General features: G+C 39.3%; 3 protein-coding genes across 3 annotated transcripts in view; all 3 read left to right on the top strand.

Annotated features, from left to right (window-relative positions):
* The first annotated feature begins 8154 nt into the window (after positions 1-8154).
* LOC131890557 (innexin inx2-like) lies at positions 8155-11638 on the top strand. Its single transcript, XM_059239925.1, has 5 exons — positions 8155-8264; positions 9748-9995; positions 10056-10358; positions 10441-10752; positions 10816-11638. Exons 2-5 carry the CDS (start codon positions 9816-9818, stop codon positions 11491-11493), a joined length of 1473 nt encoding a protein of 490 aa, XP_059095908.1. The 5' UTR covers positions 8155-8264; positions 9748-9815; the 3' UTR covers positions 11494-11638.
* Positions 11639-19705: 8067 nt separating this feature from the next.
* LOC131890953 (uncharacterized) lies at positions 19706-21925 on the top strand. Its single transcript, XM_059240411.1, has 5 exons — positions 19706-19830; positions 19892-20171; positions 20407-20577; positions 20640-20862; positions 20928-21925. The coding sequence occupies exons 1-5, from the start codon at positions 19715-19717 to the stop codon at positions 21296-21298; spliced, it is 1161 nt and encodes a 386-aa protein (XP_059096394.1). The 5' UTR covers positions 19706-19714; the 3' UTR covers positions 21299-21925.
* Positions 21926-22630: 705 nt separating this feature from the next.
* The window catches only part of LOC131890954 (uncharacterized), a 3846-nt gene continuing 731 nt past the window's right edge, over positions 22631-25745 (top strand). The window contains exons 1-3 of the mRNA XM_059240412.1: positions 22631-22771; positions 25074-25151; positions 25501-25630. Coding sequence (XP_059096395.1) covers positions 22661-22771; positions 25074-25151; positions 25501-25630 — 319 coding nt within the window. The 5' untranslated portion in view covers positions 22631-22660. The remainder of the gene's footprint in view (positions 22772-25073; positions 25152-25500; positions 25631-25745) is intronic.

Here is a 25745-nt window from a genome sequence, read left to right as displayed (position 1 = left end):
TTATAATTTTCATAATCCATCTTACTTTATAATATTGTTTGTCCTCCAATTTCACTTCTCTCTCAAAAAACGAAATACTGTCGAATACTTCATCAAATGAATATGTATATCGGTCAAATATATCCGAGTTTTTTTTGGACGTAATTGGCCAGGTGATGTTTCCGGTAAAGTCGTTTCCAAACTGGTTGACGTTCCAGGACTCTGGAGAAAGATTCAACTTAATGAGTCGAGATCCGGAACTGGGCGGATCTAGACAAATTGAAAGTCTCGGCAAACTGAGCAACCCATTTTTGGATACAATATTCCTACGATAAAGAGAAAGTATGAAACTATTTGAAGATTATGGAAAGTTCAGGGAATCTTACGAAGTTATAGTGGTAGTGGTTCCATCTTTGAATTTGGCGAAGAGTTCCCAACATTGAAGCACAAATCCTCCAAAGCAAAGACAAAAGAAAAAGAACCTTGCAACCTGAACAAACATAAAGAAGTTAATGCTTTGTTGATGGCTCAAAGGAAATGCACGCCTTTTGGGCGAAGCAAGATATTTATAATAAGAGATTGTCCACATTGCTTAAAATGATTTTGCCGCCTAGACATTTCAATATAGANTCTGTTTAAATTTTGAAAGAATGTAATATACTTTTGCTAAGGCATTAAAAGCTTAATGGCCCAGTTTCGTCCTCATTGGTTATCAAATAACCTCATGTTATTGAGGACACAGCTTTCTAGCAACTGACGTATATTTTTGATTTGATATGTAACTTTTTGGTATTTTTGGGGATTAATTATCTGAAAATGGTTTATGAAGTACACTTAATATTTCAGAAAAAATATTTTTGAAGAAATATTGCAATTGTTTAGAAAGAAATTGTTTCAGGTCTTTTCGAAATCAATTAGCCCTTCTCTTTGGTTGTTGGTATTTTGCCATTGGGACATGATGCCAGTTCGATTAAAAGTGCTTCCATAGAATGATTTTTTTATGGAATTCCAACGAATGTACAACCATGTGAAAAGAGAACATCCATTAAATAATGTTCATAAATTCAATATCCTCCAATGACTTAAAATACTACTAGGGGCGTTAGGCTGTATCATTGCATTTATCTTTACTTTCACAATTATTCTTTGCCGGCTGTATCTGGTGGGACCAAGACAAACCTTAACAGGTGGCCAACAAGTTGTTGCTGCTGTTGAATGCATTCATTTTCTTATTTCGCACTAATAATTACTGATGTGATCAATCTACTCTACCTGTGCCCAAACTTCCAAACCAGTATTGCCAAGTTTGATCCCAGACATTTTTTTTTTGGTCAGAAAATTCAACTACACTTGACCTTAAAGAGTCAAATTTGGATAAAAATTTGTTTGAAAGTTTGAGTGGCAGGCAGATTGATCACATCAGTACTAATAATGGGAGTCTTAGCTCAAATTTGCAACTAGCGAAACCACGACGTTACTTACATTTCTCAGTACGTACGACATTTGGATGCAATTTTATAGGCTGAACGCCTAGCCTTTGTCAACGTGGAAGAATTTCGGAGAGCCTGAGAGTTTGGCAAACAGGCCGACATATTTTCAGCTGCGATATTTTTAGGAGAGCAAGGACGCAGAAGCCCAGTTGCTTTCGCCTGGGAAAACCTGTCAGGCTCGATAAGCATCTTAGCAAGAATTGCGCCCTTTGACGCCTTTCACCAATGCTGCTCCTCGGATGACCAGCTCGTTAAGGGTGGGCATGTTTGCTCTAGTAGCTAGATCTGAGATGTTGGTTTGAGCTCTAGTTTGAGCAAGGCCGCCATTCAGGGAAGCATGAGAAATTTCCTGCTTAAAGCGTTCTGGGTAAGTTCATTTCTAGCCAATCTTTCCAAGATTACACCTGACCCTTTGGCCTGAGATAAACGCCGCCAGACTAAAAGAGTCATGAGCTCACGAGTAGGGTAGAGCAAGGACACTAAGGAACCTTTAGAGTCCCTGGGTAGAGTCCCTTGTAGAGTCAAAATAGTTCAAAAATACCTTTCCACCCCTTACTCATGAGTAATGGTTCTTATACACCGAAATCATCCAACAATCTAGTCTTGCTCTGGTGGCTGCAGAAGGCCGATATGAGTTTCCCAACAGAAACCTTGACACGATCAAACTTAAGATATTCTCTCCAAAAAACATTTTTACAGTGTCATACATCTTGAGCACTTCACAATTTTTTGTATTTGGATTGTAAGGTGTAACAAGATCACTTCAGAAACGCATAGCTTCATAATTTTCCTTTCGAAGTTTTTCTTAATTTATTCCACCCAATTGCTAAACTCGTGACGAGAATCTACTTCTAATCGAAAGTCTGACCACTCCCATAAACCATTCTCGTAACATGTAAGTACAAAGTACACGAACCATCATACCTTGTCTTTGCTTCAGTGGATTCATTTTGTGGATTCATAATGTACCAACGTACACACGCACAAAGGTATTCACGTACAAAGGTACATACGTACAAAGGTACGTTTGTAATATAATCAAGGTTTTGTGTGTATCCCGCTCATTTATTCCCTTCCAGGTTTTTTTTTTCAATCCATGATTTAGCATATTGCTCCTGATCCTCGTCTCGTTCTCGTTGTTCCCATCTTGTGATTTCATGTGTGATAAATTAGTGTTGATTGTTTTGGACATCTTATGGAAATCTCTCAACACTCATCACACATGGCGCAGTCGGTATCTGCCCAACGTTCTGTCGTTCAAGCCATCGCCAACTTGGATAGACTGCTATCAATATTCATCCCTGATGTCCAAGCAATCTTCGATTCAGCTCGAGATCGAAATACTGACCGTATCAACCTGGCTGAAGTCGTCATGAAAGATGTGCGGATCACTCTAGGAAAACTTGAGAATAAAGTGGCTCAGATTCATGATCAATTCAATCTTGGTCCTTTTTAGGTCACAAGATTTCGGAATCTGGTATAGAACCACTGCCAGATAGAGTCAAGCTATCATGAATTATCTTATTCCGAAGGACATTCAGAGTCTACAAAAACTTCTAGGACTTGTAAATTATTATCATCGATTTATCCCACGGTGTCCAATGCTTGTAAAACCGTTCAGGGATCTCTTGAAACCAAATTCCCAATATTCCTGGACGTCCTCGCACAATGCTTCCCTTGCCAGTTTAAAATTAGCTTTATCAAAGCGAACATTACTGGTTTTTCCTCGGACCGACCTTCCTTTAACGATCACCAGGGATGCTTCAGCCTCTGGAATAGGTGCAGTTTTGGAACAGAAGTCTACTGGTCGATGGGAACCATTGGCTTTTTACCCTCGTGTTCTCTCTCCAGCAGAGGCAAAATATAGTGCGTTTGATCGGGAGCTTCTAGCGATGAAAGATGCTCCATTTTCGACACTTCGTTGAAGGAGCTCACTTTACGATTTTCACCGATCACCGACCAATTGTGTCAGCCATCCATTCCAGAGGTCTTGCCTGGAGTGGAAGACAATTGCGTCAATTTTTCCATTATTTCCGAATATTCAACGGACATCCAGCACATCGATGGGAAAGCTTTTGCGGAATCCCAGTCGAAGGACCCGTTCATCCAAGGTCTTTCTGGTGCCTTAACCAATATTAAGTGTGAATTGATCGAGCGGGATGATGTTTCAGTCATATGCAATGTTTCCACTGGTTCTCATCGTCCTGTGGTTCCTCAATCTTAGGTGGTTCACAACATGGACATCTTTCATGGATTGAGCCATGGGGGTATTGCTCGAACAACTCGGACTATTCAGTCGGAATTTGTTTGGCATGACATGAAAAGAGACATTCGTGGTTATGTTAAAAGTTGCGAAAAATGTCAGCAATCAAAAGTCACCCGTCATACCCGCCATCCAGTGAAAGCGTTTGATGACCCTTCTGGTCGTTTTGGTCATCTTCATGTCGATATCGTTGGACCCATGCCATCTTCAAATGGATTTCCATTTCTATTCACAATGGTGGACAGATGGACTCGTTGGCCAGAAGTGGTGCCTATGAAAGGTATGACAAGTGAGGACTGTGCGGGGGCGCTTTGACATGGATGGGTTAGCCAATTTGGGGTCCCGGAAGAGATCACTTCAGATCGTGGACGCCAATTCGAATCGGGGCTATGGCGAAATTTGGGACGTTTTCTTGGGTTCCGGTCTTCAAGAACCACGTCTTACCATCCTCGGGCTAATGGGTTAGTCGAGCGGTTCCATCGGTCCCTCAAGGCCTCTCTGATGGCAAAACTCACTGTGATTCAAAATTGGCATCAAGAAATTCCCCTTGTTCTTCTTGGACTTCGGTCGGCTTACAAACCGGACCTTGGTTATTCGGCAGCCCAAGTTACTTTTCGCGAATCACTTCGGATTCCTGGTCGTTTTTTTCATACTAATCCTGATCCTGTCCCCGATGGAGCTTTTATTTGTGATGTTCGTCAGTGCTTGGAAAGATTTCCCTACGTTCAACCAAAGCATCATGGATCATCTTCGCCTTATTCGTCTTCGGCCTTATTGACGGCTGAATTTGTTTTCGTCCGTTTGGATTCAGTGTCCCCCGCCACTCACTGACCCTTATACAGGCCCATTTCGCGTGATCAAACGCCACGAGGATTATTTCATTTTAGAGATGAATGGAAAGGTTGATTCTGCCTGCTTTTCGTTCGTGCGACATCCTTCCAGGTTCGTCCGAGCCCAAGGTATCACAACGGGGGCTTCTGCTTTATCCTTCAAAGTAGTGTTCGTCAATTATTGAATGAAATGTTTGGCGTCGGAATGGGGGCGTGCCTGTATTGAGATGAGACAGGACATGAGCTGTGCATCGAATCCGACAAGATCTCCCAATCCCATCCGCGCTCAAACTTCCCACTGAATGGAAATGAATATTGAAAAAGTCTGAACAAAATGGCCAATCCAATTCAAAGCTGGGGGAGACGCAAGTATTTCCTCGATCCGAACCGAATCCCAAAAGCCGGATCCACTGGACAGCTCTAGCCCGGGCGCGTCGGGATGAAGTGGGACAGAGGCGTGCCTTGACGGTTATTTGTTGGGATGTCCACGATTGTAAGAGGCTGAATGAAGGCCGATTCGGTCAATTCTTGGAATCGGGCCAGGCCTTGGAAGAAGTGGCCTGATTAATCTGAATCTGAATGTCATTGGCTTATTGCGTTACACGGACCAAGAACGAAGGATGGAATGAGGTTGGGATTGATGGGATCTCTCCATTAAGGCTGTATCATCTTCGCATTATCTTGGATTGAAATACGTCTTTGAATTAGACACACACCCTCATAGATGAAGACCTCACTTTGACATGACCTGGGCGAATAATTTTCTACTGCAACTGACTTGATAACTGGTTCAATGCATTCGCCAAAGACTAGGTTTGAAACCATTTGATAAATGGCGATTATGAATTGACCCAGAAGGGAACTGCGAGCGTTTCAAGTTGCAATTTCACGATTCACAGCTCTTCTGTTGACTTAATTTCGTAATCCCAATGCTGGCTGTCGGTTTGTTTATATCGTTTTGTGACACAAGTCTTCACAAGATTCACTTATTCACGATGTAATTTTATGATTCATCAACGCAACTTCATGTCAGAGTTCTTTGAGTCTATATTGCTTGCTTGATGAGTGGGTCTCTGTGGTCTCATGATTACTTTCATATGAGTAAAAAAGCAATCTTGGGCGAATACAGAGAGGTAGAGAATGAATGAAGATCAGGGCTAAAAGTGCTGAAGCTCAAAGCTACCTACGCAAAAATTTGTTCAGCAATCACACGAGGAAAAAAGTTTAAGTGGGTGGAGATCGAAAGGGAGAGACATTCATTATGATCTCACGTAGGTGGATCCGCGGTGATATCGTCCGTAGCATCGTAGTGCTCGACTTGGGCTTAACGAATAGAAATATCATAATATCTCCTTTGTTTAATTAAGAGCAGGTGTAGCTAAATGTTATGAGAGTTTTAAAGGATTTGAGAGGCGTGAGGCCCATGTTTTAAACCAGTTTTGAGTTTCTCATCAATTAAATGGCTATCTTACAACTTCGTGTTGAATGATAATCTGAATCCCTTACTCGGTTTTTATGAAAAGGTGTTCTTGACATGGGGGGAAAAATCAGCTGCCGAATAAAACTGAAGAGCCATCTAATTGTCTACCAACATATTACACGTCGTTCTCCATTTTTATATGAGCTGTATTTATTGAACACTTCTTACGAAAGAGTTCGCACATGATTAGACCTGACTATGCGGAAAAAGTATATATAAACTAGTCAAAATGCAAGCAAGGGCATTGCCTTTCATGTCAAGGAGCATGAAAACAGGAGGAAATTTTTTGTCATAATAGACCAGCATGTTGTCAACCACCTTTCAAATTTTCGTCAGAAAGTTTGCAGAAAGTAAATATTTGAAGAGCTTTTGGCGATGCTAATAGGAGTTTGAAGAGTTCAATAGTTCTTAAAAGTTGCCAATTCGTTCTATTAGAATACACCTTACAATGTATCATTTGATCTGACTTTAGCATCAGTGGCTCAAAAAAGACCCAGAACGGCAAATGAACTAAACGATTCAATGAAAACGATTTGTCCACAGTAAAGGACTTTTTTTTAGATGGCATTCCAGATCAATCCTGCATTCAAGGACTAGCTCAGTCTGCCAACTCAAATTCGTAGGTGGACCAAATATCATATAAAAATTGAAAGGTAAAAAACAGACGAATCACAACCTTTCATTTTAAAAGTACTGAGGATTACATTCCCTGCAGTGGTTAGAAAAGCCCGTAAAAAACAAACAAAACAAAATAGGGAAAATTCGAGCAGAAAAAAATGGTTGAAAACAAAATATGTTCTCTCTGTGAAAAGAGTGACTTAAACTTTGTGCACTAATTTTGTCCTACGGTTGAAAATGTAATAATGAATTATTTTTTAAACATTTCAATTACATGGTCTCAAATGTAGTCAGTGACAAAAAAAGTAACGCCCTACCATTATCGTTACTTTTTTTTGAACAAGTAACCCGTTAACGTCACTTTTGAAGAAAAAGCGGGCCTAAACCTACGAAGATAAATCATTTATGCGATTTTCTAACGTTTAGAAAACGTGACGTGAAACAAATGACTCCCGTGTAGTTTTATTTGATCCCATTAGTGGGAAATAAATCATTCCACTTTGAGACGGAACCCCTGCTGAGTCGTTGGGACATTCGTCCATTTGCCTTCACAAATTTAGAGGCAAATTGACAGTCTCCTCTTTAGCTCAAAATGAAAAAGCATAACATTTTGGCAAAGCAATAGTCGTCATACTTGGCTATTACAGGGATCTCCTTATCAATGCGGGCCATTTTTCTGTAGTTCAAGCTAAGGAGGGAGCTTTTTGGCAATTTTCCTTCAAGTCGTGTTGATGAAAAGTGGAATGTACGACCCTGGAAACAGACGAGAAGTGGAGGTTTCGTGAGGCGTTAGTCGATATACCTCGAAATTCTTGAGCAATCCAAAGTTTGACCAGTCAATATCAATTTGAAGGCCATTATTTTCATCAAAGAATTTGACGCATTTAGCATTAATACAATGTGGTCGAATTCCAAAAGCCAAAACTGGCAAATCTTTTGGATTGACTCAACACATACTTGGAATCGTCCTTATATATTTTGTTGCCTTAGCGTTAAAAAAGGCTTAGATATTCAGCCAAGAATCACTTCCCTGTCCTGAAAGAATGCGTAACGCGTGCTCCGCAAAACTCACTAGCCTCTAGTGAACGAACCTAACCAACCATCTGTACTTCTTCTAAAAATCTATGACAAAGAAACCGGAGAGTCATTGCTCAAAAGAGAGAGTGTACGGGACCCACTCACCATCTATCCATCCGATCCATCCACCTATGCATGAACAGAGAGAGACAGAGAGAGGCCTATTTGAGCTCGCCTACATGCCTCTTCCCCTAAAATGAACAGCCTCTCACGAGCAAACGACGGCCAAGGTGACTGCCATGTGAATAAACAAGTCGGATTCACCTTTATCGATAGGTATTAGTGCTAAATGAGTTTTCACTTCCTGTTGAATGAATTTTGAATGCGTTTTTGGGGTGTTGATTTTTTCTTGTTTAAGGATACCCTTGTGGGGTAGGTTTCCATTCTGGGTTTACTGAAGGTATCACCCTTATTTCGGCTTAGGTTCAACACTGTACTTGCTCACAAGTCAGACACTACTCACACGTTTTGTTCATTGGAAGACCACCAACATCTGGATCAAAACACTTTTAAATCAAAATGATCAGGTAAGTCGGCATTTAAAATTGAGTATCTTTATCGAATGCACAAGTAGGTGGTCCTCTGAAAGTTGGCAAAATACACCGTTTCAAGATAGTATGTATGCCACCCACTACCCTTTTGATCGCTAAAGACGTGTTGATACTTTGACTGAGAAATGGTCTCATTTTGCATAGAATAGTTGAAATTCCTGCACAAATCTAAATCTTAGTTATGCCATTAAGGTGTCAAAAGTCTTTATACCCTCCAAAATGACAGTGTCATGGTCTAAACTTTGGACTTATTCGACCTTTCGAGTTCAGCAGGCTTGCAAAAAGTCGAGCAGGCTCAAAGATGTTTCACTAGGAACATCACAGGAATGAGAGAGCTCTCGTATTGGGAGAGACTAAAAAAGTTGGGACTGGACAGTGTTCAGAGAAGGTACGAAAGGTATCTGATACTGTACGTCTTCAAAAGCATTCATGAGCTGTCCCAATCCAGGATTTAGGGTCAATTCTAGTGACCATAAAGGCTTGATGTGCATTTTGAGAGCACTTTCAAGTCCTCGAGAATCCAGACTGGTTCGAACAATGAAGTCCACAGCTCTTCTTTCTTGGGCTCCTTCATTGTTTAATTTGCTTCCCTCAAATATTCGTAGAGAATACGTAGACGTTGTTGATCCGGTAGCATCTTTTAAAACAGACTTGGACAATATTTTGATCAGATTACCTGATCAACCCTCCGTTCAAGGGTTAGCTTGGCCTGCTAACTCAAAGGCGTTGGTAGACCAAATATCATATAAAGATTGACAAAAAGAAATGTTCGTAATACAATGCTATCTTTCATTTCAATAGTACTGGGGATTACATTCCCTAAAGCGGTTAGAAAGGCCTGTGAAAAAAGCAAAACAAATAAGAAAAGTTTGTAAGAATGCATTGGATTCTCAGGCGCATTTTGCCTCAAAATAGGGTGAATGTTTGGACAAGTTTCCGGCGAATAGATTCATCGTTATGAATCAATATCACAATTAAGCCTCCCTCTCATTTCCTAGACACCATCAGAATGTCTTTGGCCATGAAAACAGTACTTGTGCTCTCCTCTTGTATCCTGGAACCCAATTGGTTTGACACAAATGGAAAGCTCACAAGACCCTTATCTCTTCGGAAGGTTTCCTACATTATCTCGCCCAATAAGCCTCCTATGACAAGGACCATAGGTAGTCATCAATTCTGTTGATGAATAGTTTGGTCGACGTCACTGAGCAGCATTTCTCTCGAATTTGTCTCACTTTTTGCCGCCTTTCCCCGAATTTGGAACTGTTCCATCTACCTATATACTGCACTGACACGGACTAACAGCTTCTTAACACCTATGCTTGCTACTTTTATGGAGCAGCTGTTCTTTTCACTTCACGCAAGCTAATATTCGTATTATATCCGTACGCAGAACACTCCTTGGAACTTGAAGCATGGAGCTTTCCAGTGAAAGTAGTTTGTGTGCCTTCATTTTCAGGATCGTCTTCTTAATTGAAGTGTGAGTGGTGGGTAACGAAGAAGCGAGAGTGAGGACTAATCAGGAGCATGGCGGAGATTTTGGGTGCGGCCAATTCGGCCACCAAATTCTTCTTGGAGGTCAACCAGATTAGTATTGACAATTGGACCTTTAAACTCTTCTACAAGGCCACTACCACGATTTTAGTGGCCATGTCCATCATCTGCTCGAGCAAACAGTTCTTCGGGGATCCGATCAATTGTGAAGTGGTAAGTTTGCTCTTTTTTCAGAGTGTCAACCACTTTTGATTAAATGTCTTATCGTTACAGAGCGGCGGAGATGTGAACGATGCAGTATTATCATCTTATTGTTGGATGTACTCGACCTTCAACATCCCTTTAGAGTTCAAAGGCTCCTGTTCCAAGAGGGAACACGATGGAACCGTACTCTACAACTCGTATTATCAATGGGTGCCCATTTTTCTGGTCACGTGCGCCTTCTTCTTCTATGTACCTCGTGCCATCTGGCTCATGTGTGAGGGAGGCCTCATGAAATTTTTATCCAAAGGCACCACCACCAAAATTATCGAAGATGCCAAAGAGAAACGGGAAAATCTCGTGTCCACTTTTCAAGTAGGTTGCTATTTAATGTCAAGCATCTCTTGCTTTATATGCTATTCTTATAACAGTAAAGAACGTCTATTCATTTCTCTAGGAGCACTTGCACAACAAATACAATTCCTATGCCGCATGGTTCTTTTGTTGCGAACAATTGAACTTAATCATTGTCGTCTCCTTGTGGTTCATCACCAATAAATTTCTGAAGTATCAGTTTCTCAACTACGGGCCCTTGGTGATTCAATATTATCAAATGCCTCCGGAGGAACGCCAACTGTACATGGTCAACCCAATGTGTGAAGCTTTTCCGCGGATTGCCGCCTGCGATTACATTCGCTATGGAGCTGGGGGTGGACAAGAGAGAAAGAATGCCATTTGTATCCTCGGATTGAACATGATCAACGACAAAGTAGGTTGGCAAGATAAGAATGGAAAACTTCCGTTGACATCCATTGTCTTTTTCATTTTACAGGTTTTCTTGATCTTATGGTTTTGGTTTCTGTTCTTGACAACCTTCAGCGTGATCCGGTTCTGTTACCGTCTCCTACAGATCTCCTCCAACCGATTTCGTTACCACATGATGCGGATCCGGATAAGTCGATACTTCAAGACCGACAACAACATGCGACACATCAAGCATTATGTGGAAAGATGCTCCATCGGCGATTGGTTTGTCTTGTATCAAATGAGTCGGAACATGAACACGCGTTTCTTTGCCGAATTCCTCGTCGTCTTGAGCCGGAAAGTCAATCCAGACCCAGGACTTGCTGATGAGGAAGAGTGCCAAGATGATGAATGTACGAATCTTATCAAGGCCAATGGAACAGTGAAGCCCAATAACTCCTCGTTGAGTCTTCATAGCCAAATCATCGACTTAACTTACGATGCGCACATGGTCGATTGCGCTGAAGAGCAAGCCAAGAAACCCGTGCCCAAACCTCAAAGTGCGGATTGCAATAGTAATTCATCGGATGATGGCGACGATAGCGATAAGGATTTGCCCAAGAGGAGACGCGATATTGTTGCTCATGAAGCTGAAGAGGAAGATGAAGAGGCCAAACGAAATAAAAGAGAAGTCCGACATCAAGAAAGCCGACCATACAATTATTCATCGCCCAAGCGGAACAAGTATCTGCCAAGGAGTGCTTAAAATCCCGATTGGAAAGTTCATTTCGATAATAGCAATGTACAGAAGTAACACGAAATTTCATTCAGGATAGTTTGTCTATCCGGCGCTAACCTTAACTTCTTGTCAGATCCAATGTATGTAAAAAATACATGAAAATTTAACCATGTCTTGTTTGTCTATGACGTAATCTTGTCGTTATGACAGTCGCTTGACGAGTAAAATTTTCCTGCAAATGAATTAATTGTTCTTTACGGACTTCCTTACCACTACTAGGAATGGGATCCCCAGCGGTTCAATATGAAAGATTTATGTTTCCCTATTTCATTTAGCTTTCAATGGAACCTGATAAGGAGCAACTGACGGACATGGTTGGAAGATGACCAGTAGATGGGGACAGGATCAGAGGGTCATGGTTGAAATCCTAGTAGAACCAGAGCATTAGCTCTTAAGGTTGCTAATTTTAGAATAAAGCAATAGTGGTTTTAAAACTATTTTCAGCTTCCGCTATGGGCTCAAAAGAACGTGTTCCACATGTTTTGAGATTGTTATACCGTTTTAAAATTACTCTTGCTTCATTTTGAAAGAACAAAAGCTCTGGTACTAGTAGGATTTCAACAATATCCGTCTGATCCTGGCGTCATCTACTGATCATCTTCTGAACCTTGTCCATCACCTGTTAATGTTCCATATCAAGGTCCATTGATATAATATCTGATCCACCAACGAATTAGTTGTCCAAGTTTGACTTAAATCCTACCACAGGACTAATACGTATGTACATATTCCCTACAAATATTGGAGGGAAGCAAATTGTTCAATGAAGGAGCCACAGAAAAAAGTGGAATCTCATTTCTAACTAGCCCGGATTTTCGAAGGCTTCAAGGTGCTCTCAAAACGCACCTATCAGGCATTTTAGCCCTGAGGCAGCTTTACTCATATGCTGTTGTAAACAAAATAGATGATCATAAAGTCAGGAGCAGTTGATAGAAACGTCCTCAAGAGGTCAATGATAGGAAAAACTGCGATACTTCAATTAGAAAGTCCAAGAACAAAAGAACATGACCCAAATTACCCTTCATCAAAGTCCTTGTTTTTTTCAAGATCAGCAGAAATGACGACGGAAAGAAAAAATTGAATTTTTTCCCGGTTTCTAGTCAAAGAAATCATTTCCCTGCTGACGGAAAAAGTGCATTCATACTTGATTTCAAAAGCCCCCAATTTTGAGTGGACAAAAGCTTCATTATCTTTGACTGTTGTTGTGATTGAGCCAAACTTTTCAATAATCTACAACGAAGATTTTGATTGTGAGGTATGAAGAGAATCGAATCAGGAAACTTATTATTCTCCATAGTTGTGTCCAATAAGTTTAGCCACTTAACGAGTGAATAAGGCCGGGGTCACCAATAAAGCGAATGAACAATTCGCTCCTTCAACCCAGAACGGGCAAGAGACGAAAATACCGATCCAATTGGAAATAATCTCGCAATAAAGATTTTAAAAAAAATCCTATAGGAAAACTCGAATTTATTTTTATTTTCTCTCTTCCTTGGAAGGAAACTTCTGAGGAATATGATTAGGAACGAGTAGGAGCAACAAGGTAAAAGGGCTTGAAAGATGAAAAAAAAAACAATCCGGAATTTTCCGACTTGTCAATGTTTCGTGTTTTCCGAAATGCAGAAATGTCGAAAAATCGGAAAACAACTTTTACATTTTTAAAAGAGTTATATAGATCTGTTTCACAAAATATGTCTGGCATACCTCTTTAATTGCTCACCGTTTGACTCTATTATAACCTTTTCCCAAAGTAGGCAATTAACTATTCTCAGTAAATTTGCTTTTGGTCCACCTTACTGGTGGGATGTAACCGATTTTCAAAATTTGGGTTGCCAAAAAAGTAAAGGCTCCACTAGATCCTTACATGACGAAAAAGTCGAGTTTGAACGAGGAGACAACCGTAGTTTGAATAAAAACCCGGGTTACATTTTGAGGAAAACTATTGGAGGTTCTGGTATGCCTTTAGCAATGTCAAATACAATTGAAAATACCAATTCGTAATCTCAGGTCTTCCCATGATTTTGTGTTTGCTCCCATCATCAGTAGACAACCGGACAACCAAAATTGGATTCTGTATGATCGTGGTGGACAAATATAGGTCTAAAGAGGGTTAAGTATCTTACTTTCCAAATTTTGGACAAACAGCCCCCAAAAATAGGTTGCCTAAGTCTCGGCAACTTGAAGATACGTCATCATTCTTTAGTTATCCAGTTCTTTCATCGAAAGCCATTTGGTCATTTTAACCTGATAAATTTGTCCGGGATTTTCTTGTGCCGAGTCAATTAATCATTGGGTTCTTGTTTTGTTATCGATGTTCATCATTTATTATGGTTTCTTTTATCTGTTTAAGATGGTTTGCATCAGCAAAGTTTCTATTAGCATTGATTGTATTCTATATTGTTTGAGAGGAATGACTAATCTAGATTTTGTTCATGTCTTCCAATTTATAACCACCTAAACCATGGATTCAACCGAACTTGCTAACCCTGTAAGTAGACTACTTGACTCCTGTGTGTTCTTGCAAGGCTTGAATCCATTTAAAAGCTAAATCGAGGAATGAAAATCCCAAGAATAAAAATAGGCCCAGACTTCCCTCAAGCGCTGAAATTATGGATATCTCATCATGAACGGGGACTTCTTCTTCCTCCAGAGTGTCGAGTGTTTGAAATGCCAAATTTGTAGATGTTTCGTTGCTTCTGATGGGCTTGATTTCGGTCAATGAAGCCGAGTAATGAATCAGATCGCAAGGTTCGGGGCAATTTTGCCGTAAGGTTCATTGATCCCACATAAGTTGTTGTAGTTGAATTGCTATCGCTTTGGTCTCATTGAAGGACGTGCAGATCGGTTATGTGGTCACTTGAGCTGATTGATCTAAAAGATGGAAAGTTGATAATAGTGCATAAGCTCTTTGAATTTTTCCTTTAAGTGAACAGACATAAATGACCGAATTCCAGTGGCTCTGCTAGGCGCTTCTGAGAACTTAACCCGATGCGTTTTACTTAAAAGGACAGACATATTCAAGGTTACTGAAAGTTTTCATCTTTTTAAAAAGTTATTCAAACGAGATCTTTTTTTTTGAGTTTGACCATATTTGTTCTTGACATCTTACGAACAGTTTGGTTGTCTGATTATTTGACTTTTCCCACAACTTTCATGTTTTCACCATTCAACCCTACAAACACAAATTGCAAAAATGATTAAATGATTTGCTTTCCAGCCAATGAGCATAATTATAATATCGTAGAGTGTTGGATGTACTTCCATAGCGTTAATACTTTTATCATGTGTAGTAACAAAATGGTTCAAGATTTTGATAACATGCAAACACATTCTGCTCAAGGGACGCAAAAGGGGTTGATCACTAAACTTGCTCATTTCAGCGCCAATGTAGAAGTTTACTTGATTCTTTTGTGCTTTTTCGCTGCAGCTAAATGTGCATTTTTATCAATCTAAATGGCCTACTATCATCACATCAATGGATCAGAAGGTTGATCGATAGCCACCATTGCGGCTAAAAGCAACCCTGATTCACATTGGCAAAAACCAGGGGAATCAGCCGCCTATGATGCATTTTCATTTTTATGAAAAATGTAGTGAATTGAAGGGCCTAAATAAGGTCTTGTGAGCATATGCTTGGCAAAAGTGTGGAATCCGACATATTCCCCTCAATCAATTCGTCGCCTAAGACTTACTCAAATTTATGTCGAATAATGAAGAGCAGCTGAATGGTTCTCTGATTTTCTCCATGAACGCATCAATACATTTGGAACAATCCAAGGAGCTCAAACCTGTTTGACACTTTTGCTTGGTCCCTTGGGATTTTTGGAGTCTTTTGTGGACTTGCTTCCCGATCATTTTACTGGTGAATGTTCCGGGTGGCACGTCAAGGACAAACTTCTTCAAGTTGAACCACTACAGAAACAAGAACAAGTTAGGTTTGCCTCCCGTTTCACATATCAGGCTGTAAAAAATAATCTGACATCAAGGTGAAAGTGAAGAAATGTAGAAACAAGGTTGTCAAGCAGGGGCGTCATCTAAGACTTTAGGCAAATACAAATATCATCCTTATTAAAGCAAATATAGTTTAAGAACGTTCAAACATTTGATGACTCTTAAAATTGCACTTCGTAACAAGGGCAACAATCAAACCATAGTCTAGTTGTCTAGAAATTCAACGAACATGCAAAATAGGTAATACAATGAGTATGCACTTGACGACCGAGGTCAAAATACCAGATTTCCCTGATATAATGCTTTTGAGATCTTGCCTAATACAATTACCCACCTAAGCTAGCAAGGCTTGGATAGCTATTTAGTCAATCCCAATTACTTTTTGAACTTGTGTTACTTGAAATAACTTCTTCATGCCATTAATCTTGGAGACAAAGAGGGAGCAATTCACCCAACTTCTCTTCAAACCTGAGCTTGAGGTGCTTACTCACCCCAACTTCCTTACCCCTACTGGGAATGGAATTCCCAAAAGTTCAAGGCGAAAAACTCATCAATTTTATTAACTTTGTATATTTATGTATGACGTGATGAACCAAGGAGTTAGATTTGGCATATCTGGCATATCTGGCCAGCCCTTGAATTTGGGTTGATCAAGGATTTGGTAATAAATGTCCAAATCCAACGCAAAGGATGTTACAGGATCAACACCAACAAATTCCCTAAGAATATTTGAGGGCAGCAAATTGAACAATGAAGGAGCCTCGGAAAGAACAGAGGTGAGCTTCATTGGTCTACTCGTAGCTAGCCTGGGTTGCATATATGAAATAGCAAACAACTTTAAGAAGTTTGAATTGTCTATTTGAAATCGGAGTTTGAATGAACTGCACGCAAAGTGACATTTTAGCTTCATTCAGTACTCTTGCTCGTGTCCAAAAATGGAAAAAAGCATACAAAAGTGGAAAAAAGCGTCCAAAGATGGACAAAAGTGGACAAAAGCGGACACAAGGTATTATGAAGTAAATAAATATGGTCCAAAATTAGATAGACAAGCAATAAGCTTTAAACCATTTATGCCAATATCTTTAGCTAGCCTTGGCATAAACTAACAAATGGAATTGCGTAATGATAAAATGTAAACCCCTTCACGCAGGTTTACTGTATGTACCTATCGGCTTTTGTGGAAAGTTGATAAATCAATCCATTAATGATTTTAACTTTAAAAAATCCATTGTATTGCGTTTTGAGGGTTTAATTAACTGTGTTGAAAAAACTTCATACATCTAAGTTAATGAGATCAAAAAGTTATTTTGAAAATTAAGATCAACCTGCTTAAGATAATACGAAGGTTCAAGCAATTTTGGTGGGTTGCCAATTCCAAATGTAATCAAGTTCTAAATTGGCCCTTTTTAAGGGGTTTTCAAGACTTAAAACCATTACTCGTAAGAACTAGCAAATAATATATGGCTTTCTTGATTAAATGAAGCTACAGATAATGCATCAAGTTTTAAAAGAATATAATAAGGAAATAGCACTGAGTTATGTCAGGTTTTGAACCCTTTTTTGCCAATTGTAGGCAAAGAAGCTAAGAAATTGCTCCTTAAGAAATCTTACTTTGAGATTTTTTTGAAGTGCATGACAAGGATTTTAAACCCTTATTTTGCCTTTGGAACCATCAATGAGCTACTTCTCCAAAATGAAATATCTGTTTCAAGTAAATTGGCGTATAGCTTTGTAGTTTTAAAGTGTTTTTTTGGGGGGACACCCATATTTATGGATCTTTTTGAACACCAATGGACAAGGGTGAACAATAGTGTCCAAAATAACATGCCCACTCTGCTGACCCGTCCCATTTTCGATTGCGTCGGAGGCAAGGTGAGTGGGGTGAAAACTCGTCCGACCTCAATTCAATTTAAAAAAATCGTAAGTTATTTTGGGACAGAAGACCCTATCAAGGTAGCCCTCCCAACAGCCACATAAAAGATGATGATCATTACTTAAAACTCATCTGGTTCACCAATCAAATTTCCAAACCGCGATCATGTAAAAAAAGCCTGTAGCGTCCATTGGGGTTGAAAAATATAGTTTTCAACTCAATGAATACATTTGAGCTCAACGTGGCGGCAGTTTCGTCAGTCAAAAAGGTGAAACAGTTTCCTGTGTCTCGCGTTTTTGTTACCTAAGATAATGAATTCCATATGAACGATGGTTTAACATGTTGAACAGTACAATAACAATTAACGATCAGCCAGGATCTTTCCTTGTGTATTTCTCAGCCTACAATCACACCTATGAACGATTGTAACTATCAGCCGTCCCTTATTCATCGATTAACATTTGACACGTGAATCAGAGCAGGATGCTCTTCTTTCCGAAAGAGGGTTCAGGTTTCGATATACTATTACTCACTTTATAAAATTGTTTATCCTCCACAGTCACGTCTTTATCAAAATATTTGATTTTTCCAAAAAACTTCTTCGAATGAAAACATGGATCGGTCAAAAAATAGGTTAGTGGTGTTTTCTCTACTAATCGGCCAAGCCATATGGCCTGTAAAGTCAGATCGCAATTGGTCGCTGTTCCAGGGATTTGGACACAGACCCAATTTGGAAAGTCGAGGCAACTGTAATTGCCCATCTTTGGGGGCAATATTCCTAAGGTGATACCACTACATGCATTCAAACAGTTCAGATTTATGGGGAATATATCGAATCTTACGAAGTGATAGTGGTAGTCATGCCATCATTGAATTTGGCAAAGAGTTCCCAACATTGAAGCAGAAATCCCCCGAAGCAAAGACAAAAGAAAAAGACCCGTCTACTGTAGACTGGGCGAGCATGGTGAATTAAGTGGTTAATTGGTGCCTCAGTTGGAGCTCGCACCTTTTGGGTGGACCAGGATCTTTCTGATGAGAGATTGTCAAAGGCGAGCCTGACAATGGTTAGAACGTTTTCACTGATCATGAACATCACACCTTAGGGATTGGATTGAATTCGATCAATGAGGTTTCCATTCATATCTCATAGTTTTTAGCAATTCTAATGCATTCAGCATTATTCAAATTTTAAAACAATGTCGAGAATATAGATACCAATTGAGGGTTTTTTTTAACTACACACTAATATGCCTCCTGTTTTCTCTAGTCCTCTAGTTTCATGACAACCAGCTTTTGTCGTGGTAAATTTTTGCTTACTCATTGCGTTCTTGCGTTCTTGTCTGGTAATCTGGTGTTTTTGAATTTTAATATTTTTCCGGAGATGATTGGCCGAACTTTGAAAAGGCGTAGACAGGTCATCTGTGCCAGCCTATTTCATTGTAGCTCATTGGGAACGGTCGACCAATTATGTAAATACCAGAAATCCTGAACCGAAATAGTTTCTATTATGCGTTTCAAAAGAGTCTTATTTCAACTACTTTCAGGTGGACACAACGCCTTTCAAGACCAACCCTTGGCAATCTTTTGTCCCACGTCAAGAGAAAGTATCGGGATCCACCCTTCGGGCTCTCTATTTGTCCACAATATGACTTTCTCCACACGGTGGTTATAGGTTAAGTCAAACCGTATTCAATTGATGAGAAGTTAACTATAAAATATTGCAAGTAGATCAAGATTCAATGTCACCCACTACTCATTCAATGTCGCCAAGAGCAAGCACAAATTTTAGCACTTATCCTTCGTATTCAGAATACATTTCATATTAACAAAGCCCAATTAGACATTCTAATGTTTCGACATTCGGCATTTTCTGAGTAGATTAGGAAGTTTCCTTCAGTTGCTACAAAACTTAAAAATATAGGGAGCTCAGGGGGTCGGAAAAAGTGAAGCAGTTAACTTTTGAGTTATTTGGGTCGTTACAACCGACCAATCTTGATATGAAATGGTGTGACGGTTCCTTTTTACTTCTCTATTCCTGTCCAACAAACTATCTATTTTGATGGTTAGTCATTCCATTGTATTGGAATTTGGTAGGCGGTGGGTGCCAAAATAAGACGAAAAGTATTGGCTGCTTGTAGATTCGGAAAAAAAGGAACGACTGTCGAATAATTTTCGAGTTATTTGGGTCGTTACAGTAACACTATCTTGAGACCTAATAACACTATTCAGAAAAAAAAGGAACAAATTACAGCCCATTCTGTTTTATTCTGTGCAAACTCTTTATTAGTATTGTGTGCGTGGATCACCGTGTCCAGTGGCATCAAATACTTAAAGAAAACTGACGTACTCATCACTTGTCCCGCAATGCTCGTAAAGTGTGCACGAGTCTTTGTTGCCTTTCTATGCTTTGGAGGATTTCTTATACAAGGTTGGGAGCTCTTTGTCAAATTCATTGGAGGAACAACCACCATAGCTATATCGTGAGTAGGGTCCACTAACCTCTCAATGATTCAAAACTCACGACGTCTTTATTTGCCCCAGGAATCTTCTCCCTGAGAATGGACAATTGAATCTGCCTCGATTTTCAATTTGCTTTGACCCACCGACAACTTTGGGTCGACTTTCTGAACTGGGTCTTACCCCAATGTCCTGGAGCACGATGCAACTGAGAACTGATTATAATGGAAGCGTCACTTGGCCTATTACCTCTAAAAACAACACCGATCTTTTCGATCGGTCAATGTTTTCATTCGATGAAGTATTCAAAAAAATACGATGGTTGAACCGCACTGTGACTGCGACGGACATCCAAAACTATAAAGTAAGGAGGAATGCAAGCTTTTAAAAAAGTCATGAAAAATTAACTTCTCAATATTTTTCATAAATAGCACAAAGTTTTGTGTTGAATTCAAAGATTAGACAAAATCGTCTTAAGAAATCCCTGGATTGGTTATGATTATAAATATTAAAAAAAAAATTGTGAGCCAATACGGCTCTTGCTTTTTTTAATAAGTATATTTATTTTTTTTATAATAAGTATACATAATCTGCAATAGATGGCGAATACGATGAATTCGGGGAAATGTTTTACTTTCCTCCTGGATGAAACGCCAGTGACAAAAGATTCTCAAGTGTTACTTGAGATGAAAAATGTTTTTGGCAACCAATCTGGACGGTTTAGAATATTCTTGCATGATCGCGGCATGGAGCTTTTGTTAATAAACCAGGTGAGTTAACATTTTTTGAGTTGATAAAGCAATCTAGATGTTGATTTCCTCACATCATTTAGGGTTGGGTGGCCAATAAAAAGTTCGTTTATGATGTTTCACCGGGAAGATCTGTGGATATCGCAATGAGGAAGAACGTTTTTAAGAAGCTTCAAAAATTGAGTAATGCTGATCTTGGATGTCGACCGGATTGGAGCTCCGTGGAGTATTTCGAATGCATTGATAAACATATGGAGAATATCACATCACATTTTAAATGCCGTTCACCTTTCGATATTTCTTTGAGTGAGAAATATCCTGGTCATTGGGTTTGACGAAGTGCTGGTGCTAACCTGTTCTTTTCTCTCCAGACCAATCTGCGATAGCTGCCAAAAAACCGATTTGCGCGTCCTTTAACGACACAAGATCAATATTTTTATCTCAGAGGAAGGCTTTTTGGTCGAAGACATTGTCGGAAATATGCCCTCAATATTGCAATCTTGTATCGTATTCGGCAAGTACGAGTGAGTTCAACCTATTTGGAATAGACGAAACCGTGGTTTTCTTGAGTTTTGAAACGCTTGTGACGACATTGGAAGAAGAAGTACTCGTGTATGATCTAATCTCCATGATATCTTCGGTTGGCGGGAGCATGGGATTGTTCTTGGGATTTTCTTTTCTTGAGATGGCTTTCAAACTGATTCACGCCTTGCAGGAACATATCAGCAACATATACTCGTAAGTGGCAAGATATCAGCCAATCCCATGGAAATGAATAATAGACAAATCATTGATATCCTAAGTTTGAACTCCTTCATGCCTAAAACAGTATCAATCATATGAGGACAGTTTACTCTTTGGGAAAGACAGCAAAATTGAGAGAGTTGCAATTGGACAATCAATACCTGTCGTCATGGGTTGAATCCAAACCAAAATATTTTCTGTGAACAAAAGCATCCCCAAGAACAATAACAGTAGGCTCCAGAAGAGAATCAATTATATACCATAACATCCGTATAAATTCAAAACATTTTAGAACACTTTTAGCCGTTTAGTCATTTGAGTTCCCATCTGTTTCCTTCTTTACAAGATTTTCGTAGTTGGGCATATTTTTACATACGTGCAACAATAAGAAGTTATCTTGCAATGTTATTGTATGGACAAATAATTTCCCACTGTACATTCTTATTCTCCAATCTATATTCATCAACATTTCCAACACCTACAGCCATTATACTTGCCCACCCAGTTATTTTATTCTATGTACTCGCTACTACTAAGAAGCTCCCCGACAGACCCAATAGCTTGTTCTTCATCTTCTGCTTGCCTCATCCACCATTTTATCTCAACAAAGGTCATCATTAAATGATATTTCATAGTCTCTACATTCTCTACAGTTATCTTTTGTTTCGGTTTGGGTTTTCACGGGCTTTGTTAACCGCTGCAAAGAATGTATTCCCCGGTACTAAAAGGATCAAAGATTATGGTTCATCTATTTGATAGCTCCTACACTTTATACTATATTTGGTTTACTAACAAATTCGAAAATGAAATTCAACTGTTTTTCATCTGTTTGGGAAAGTCAGCAAAAACCGGAGGGGGCAGTTGAGGTAACCAAAAACAAAAATCACCTAGTGAACAAAAATCCTCTCGGCAATACCTTCAGAACAAAATTAATTATATGTCATAACTTCTGTATCAATTAAAAGAGTGCCTTAATGACAAAAATGCAATTAAAATTAAATTTATTTTAAATGAAACGATTAAACTCAATGAATAATCTTGTACCTAAATGCAGTTGTGTACCTGGATTTTGTACCAAATAAAAACGCAGGAAGAAGGCCAAACGGGACTAAATGATAATAATAATTTATTTACTGTACACAGAAAGATGAATGGATTCATGGCAAAAAAAAATATTATTACACAATTACTTAAAAGTAAATTAGATCAGAAATTGAGTTTGAATTTGCTGATCGATGATACCCAGGTATTGAAGGTTGGTCTGGAATGGTTGGGAGGAAGTTATCCAGGTCCTCCTTTTTTTGAAAATGCAGGATGATCTCGGGCTAATCATTTTGCGGCTGGATTTTAATCGGCATCTATGTCGAAAAAGCTTTTTACGGTGTGTGGGATTTTGAAGCGAAATTGGGCGAGCAGTTTCCTTGAGGCCAAACATCGCCGTACATTCTGGGAATCAAGGGTACTACGAGAGGTAAAAGGTTGCATTAAAACGGGTTCATTCTTCAAGACTAAGTCTCGCTTCCACCGCATTATAATGACTAGAACTGCATGTGCTTTGAGACACTGTAATAGAGGTCAAGTATGATTAGGAATTGAGTTGGCTACCATTTTACAAACTGCATAAATCTAATGAGCATTGGTATGGATACTACTCCTTATCTGAGCTTGCTAGTTGCAGTATTCTCATCCAGTATACTAGCTCCAAACAACGCTCACACACAATAAGCACGTGGGAAGATAGACGTCAATTTTGAGCCAAATTAAAATTCGAGTCTAGTTATCATAAAGTTCAATGGAATTACATCTGCCTACGTCTGCCTAACCTTATCCAGGGACAGCTGAGCCAACGCAGGCGGAATACTCCTTTTCAAATCTTTCCCGCCATAACAGGGAGAGCCCGACTTGTTCAGCCTTCCTTTGTTATGCTGAAAAGGGAGCGTGACGTCTAGGGGGCGCCGTCCCTGCTTTATCTCTTAAAAATGTAAGATATTTTATCCAGAATGGTTCTTCTTAAAATGGCATTCTTCCTATTACACCACATCACATCATGCTGCTACTAGCATACCTATAACTCGTTACCCCTATGCAGTCAAAGCATATCAGTGATTGCGTCGTTCTTCTCCTTGGGAAGTACTCGTATGACTTTGTCTTCAATAACTTACATTTGCATAGGGCGTGGTATCATGAATTGCTCCCAAAACACCCTCGCCTAGAACTATTGGGCCTTAAGGTTGAAATTCCCAAAAAATCAGAAGGTCTAGTCCAAAAATTGAACGATGACATTTGGACTTTCACCTTTAGATAAGGCATGTCCTGTAAAGGAAATTTAAGTAAAAGGTAGTGTGGTAACCCTGATTTTGAGCACTGTGACGAGGGAGAATTGAGACAAACATTACAGCCAACCTGCAACGAGAACAGACTAAATTTGTCTTTTAACTCAGTTTACCGGCTGGTTGAAGTAAACAGTATTCTGATATTGAACCAAGGTATTAGGACATTGATAGAGCTGCACTAAAAAATAAATCTTTTTGATTTTTGCAGCGCAATTCTCTCAATAGTTGCCAATTCAATTGGATTGAAGAGCAAATGCAGATGGGAACAGGCTACAATGTTTGTCAAAATTCTCCCTCGTCAAAATGCTCAGTAGCAGTGCTACCGCACTACATTTTTCTTGAATTGCCTTTACTTGACATGGGTTATTCTTTTGAATTCAGTTTTGATGACATACATATTTTCCAATTCTAAAAGAAAATTCTGCAAAATCAGACTATGCAATGATAGTTTCATCTTTCCTGTAACTAAAACAAAACGAAGGTTAATGTGAATTAGAATTGCTTTAAGGTATTGTTAAATGATTTTGACTACCAGATTTATTGTCGCCATGAAAAAAGCCAAAGGGCTGTATGAGAAAGTCAAGCATCACTAGCAGATACTTCTCGCGTGCAAAAGAGCCTCAGACATATGCGCATTCAAACATGTCAAGAAGTTCAATGTTGAATTTCTCTTTGGCTGAGAAATGACAATGCAAGAAAAGGTCAAAAGAGATCAAATACGACAAGCACGAAACCGTTGCAATTCTCAAACAGACTGATATTCAGCTATACTATATTCGATCTCTTTCATAAAGACACGCTTGACACGAGTAATGAGGACAAAAATATTTAAAATTGCTCATTGTAACACAGCTTTGCAATTTACTTGCAATTAGTTGAAATGACAAACAACTGTCCTGAATTTCAGGAACACTATTAAAATTTTAACATAGATTGCTTTAGTTGAAATGATTTTGCAATTAGATCAACAAAAAAGTACCGCCAGATTTATTTGGAAAACGGAGTATCTGGGTAAAAATTAGTCGTTGAAATGACGCATTTATTTTTTCATATTATGAAGAAAAAAAATGCATTCTCTGTTTCGATTAACTCAAGTGTAGAACGCGAAAGCAGTTTTTCCCTTAACCTATGTTCATCATTAGAAAAGTAATCTTCAATTCCTGTCAATGGATTGGCATTGTTTACGACTTCAATAAACAAACAGGTGTCACAATGGCAATTATTGTCCCAGAGTCTCCTATAAAAGGAGATGTGTTCCAACTTACGAGTCATCCAACTTTGGAACATTTTGGAAGCATGAGCAGCCTTCTTTTGACCTTCCTGGCGTTTGCAGCGAACGGCTGCTAGGTAAGTAAAGACAACCAATAAAACATAATAGAAAAAACCATTTACATTCCAATTTCCCAATTTCATTTGAACCTTGCTTCTTATTTTATTTAGGCCCAAATTCCGCAAACCGCCTTTACGGAGTTATCTTACACCGTTGAGCAGGTCTACAATGCTGGAACGGCCAACGAGGTAAGACTTGTGAATGATCAATTTTTGTCTTTGTATTTGGGGTACAAAGGTCCGAGAGGTGAGTCAATATCAAGTCCATATCAGATTGGTTCTCTTTAAAGTTGTGGGTTTTGTTAGCATCTTTAATTGCCCTGAGAAAGGTCGGGAGGAGAATCTCATGATAGGAATTGCTCTAATCCCTGCCCAGGCCAATATTATCCCTTTTACAAGGTATCCTCTGATACCGGGGTTTGAACAACCTTGGGAAAATAATTTCTTCTGGTTCGCGGTCCCTCTTGTACCCCTCGGCCAGCATGGCTATTGTCCTGGTGGTTAATGATTTCCTGTTTTGATCCTCATTTTTGCGCAGTTCGAAGAACGGCACTATAATGGGGGCAGGAACTTTGCATGCACCAATGCGTCCTTTTACGGCGCAGGAGTCACCAAGGAAGTGATGTTTCAAGCTGTGCAAGATTATCTTCAAGGGGACAATGATCAAGGTACGAAAGCGATTTTAACACCCACCCAGGGGTTTTCTCTGGATTAACTCCAGGTACATTCTTTCTTGGTTTCAGATATGAATATTCGTTTGAGCTTGCCCGTGATCATGATTCA

The sequence above is a fragment of the Tigriopus californicus genome, chromosome 11 (assembly GCF_007210705.1).
Source record: "Tigriopus californicus strain San Diego chromosome 11, Tcal_SD_v2.1, whole genome shotgun sequence".
In the NCBI taxonomy this organism is placed as follows: Eukaryota; Metazoa; Arthropoda; class Copepoda; order Harpacticoida; family Harpacticidae; genus Tigriopus; species Tigriopus californicus.
Note: the sequence above shows the minus strand (reverse complement) of the source record. Positions and strands in the feature narration are given on the sequence as shown.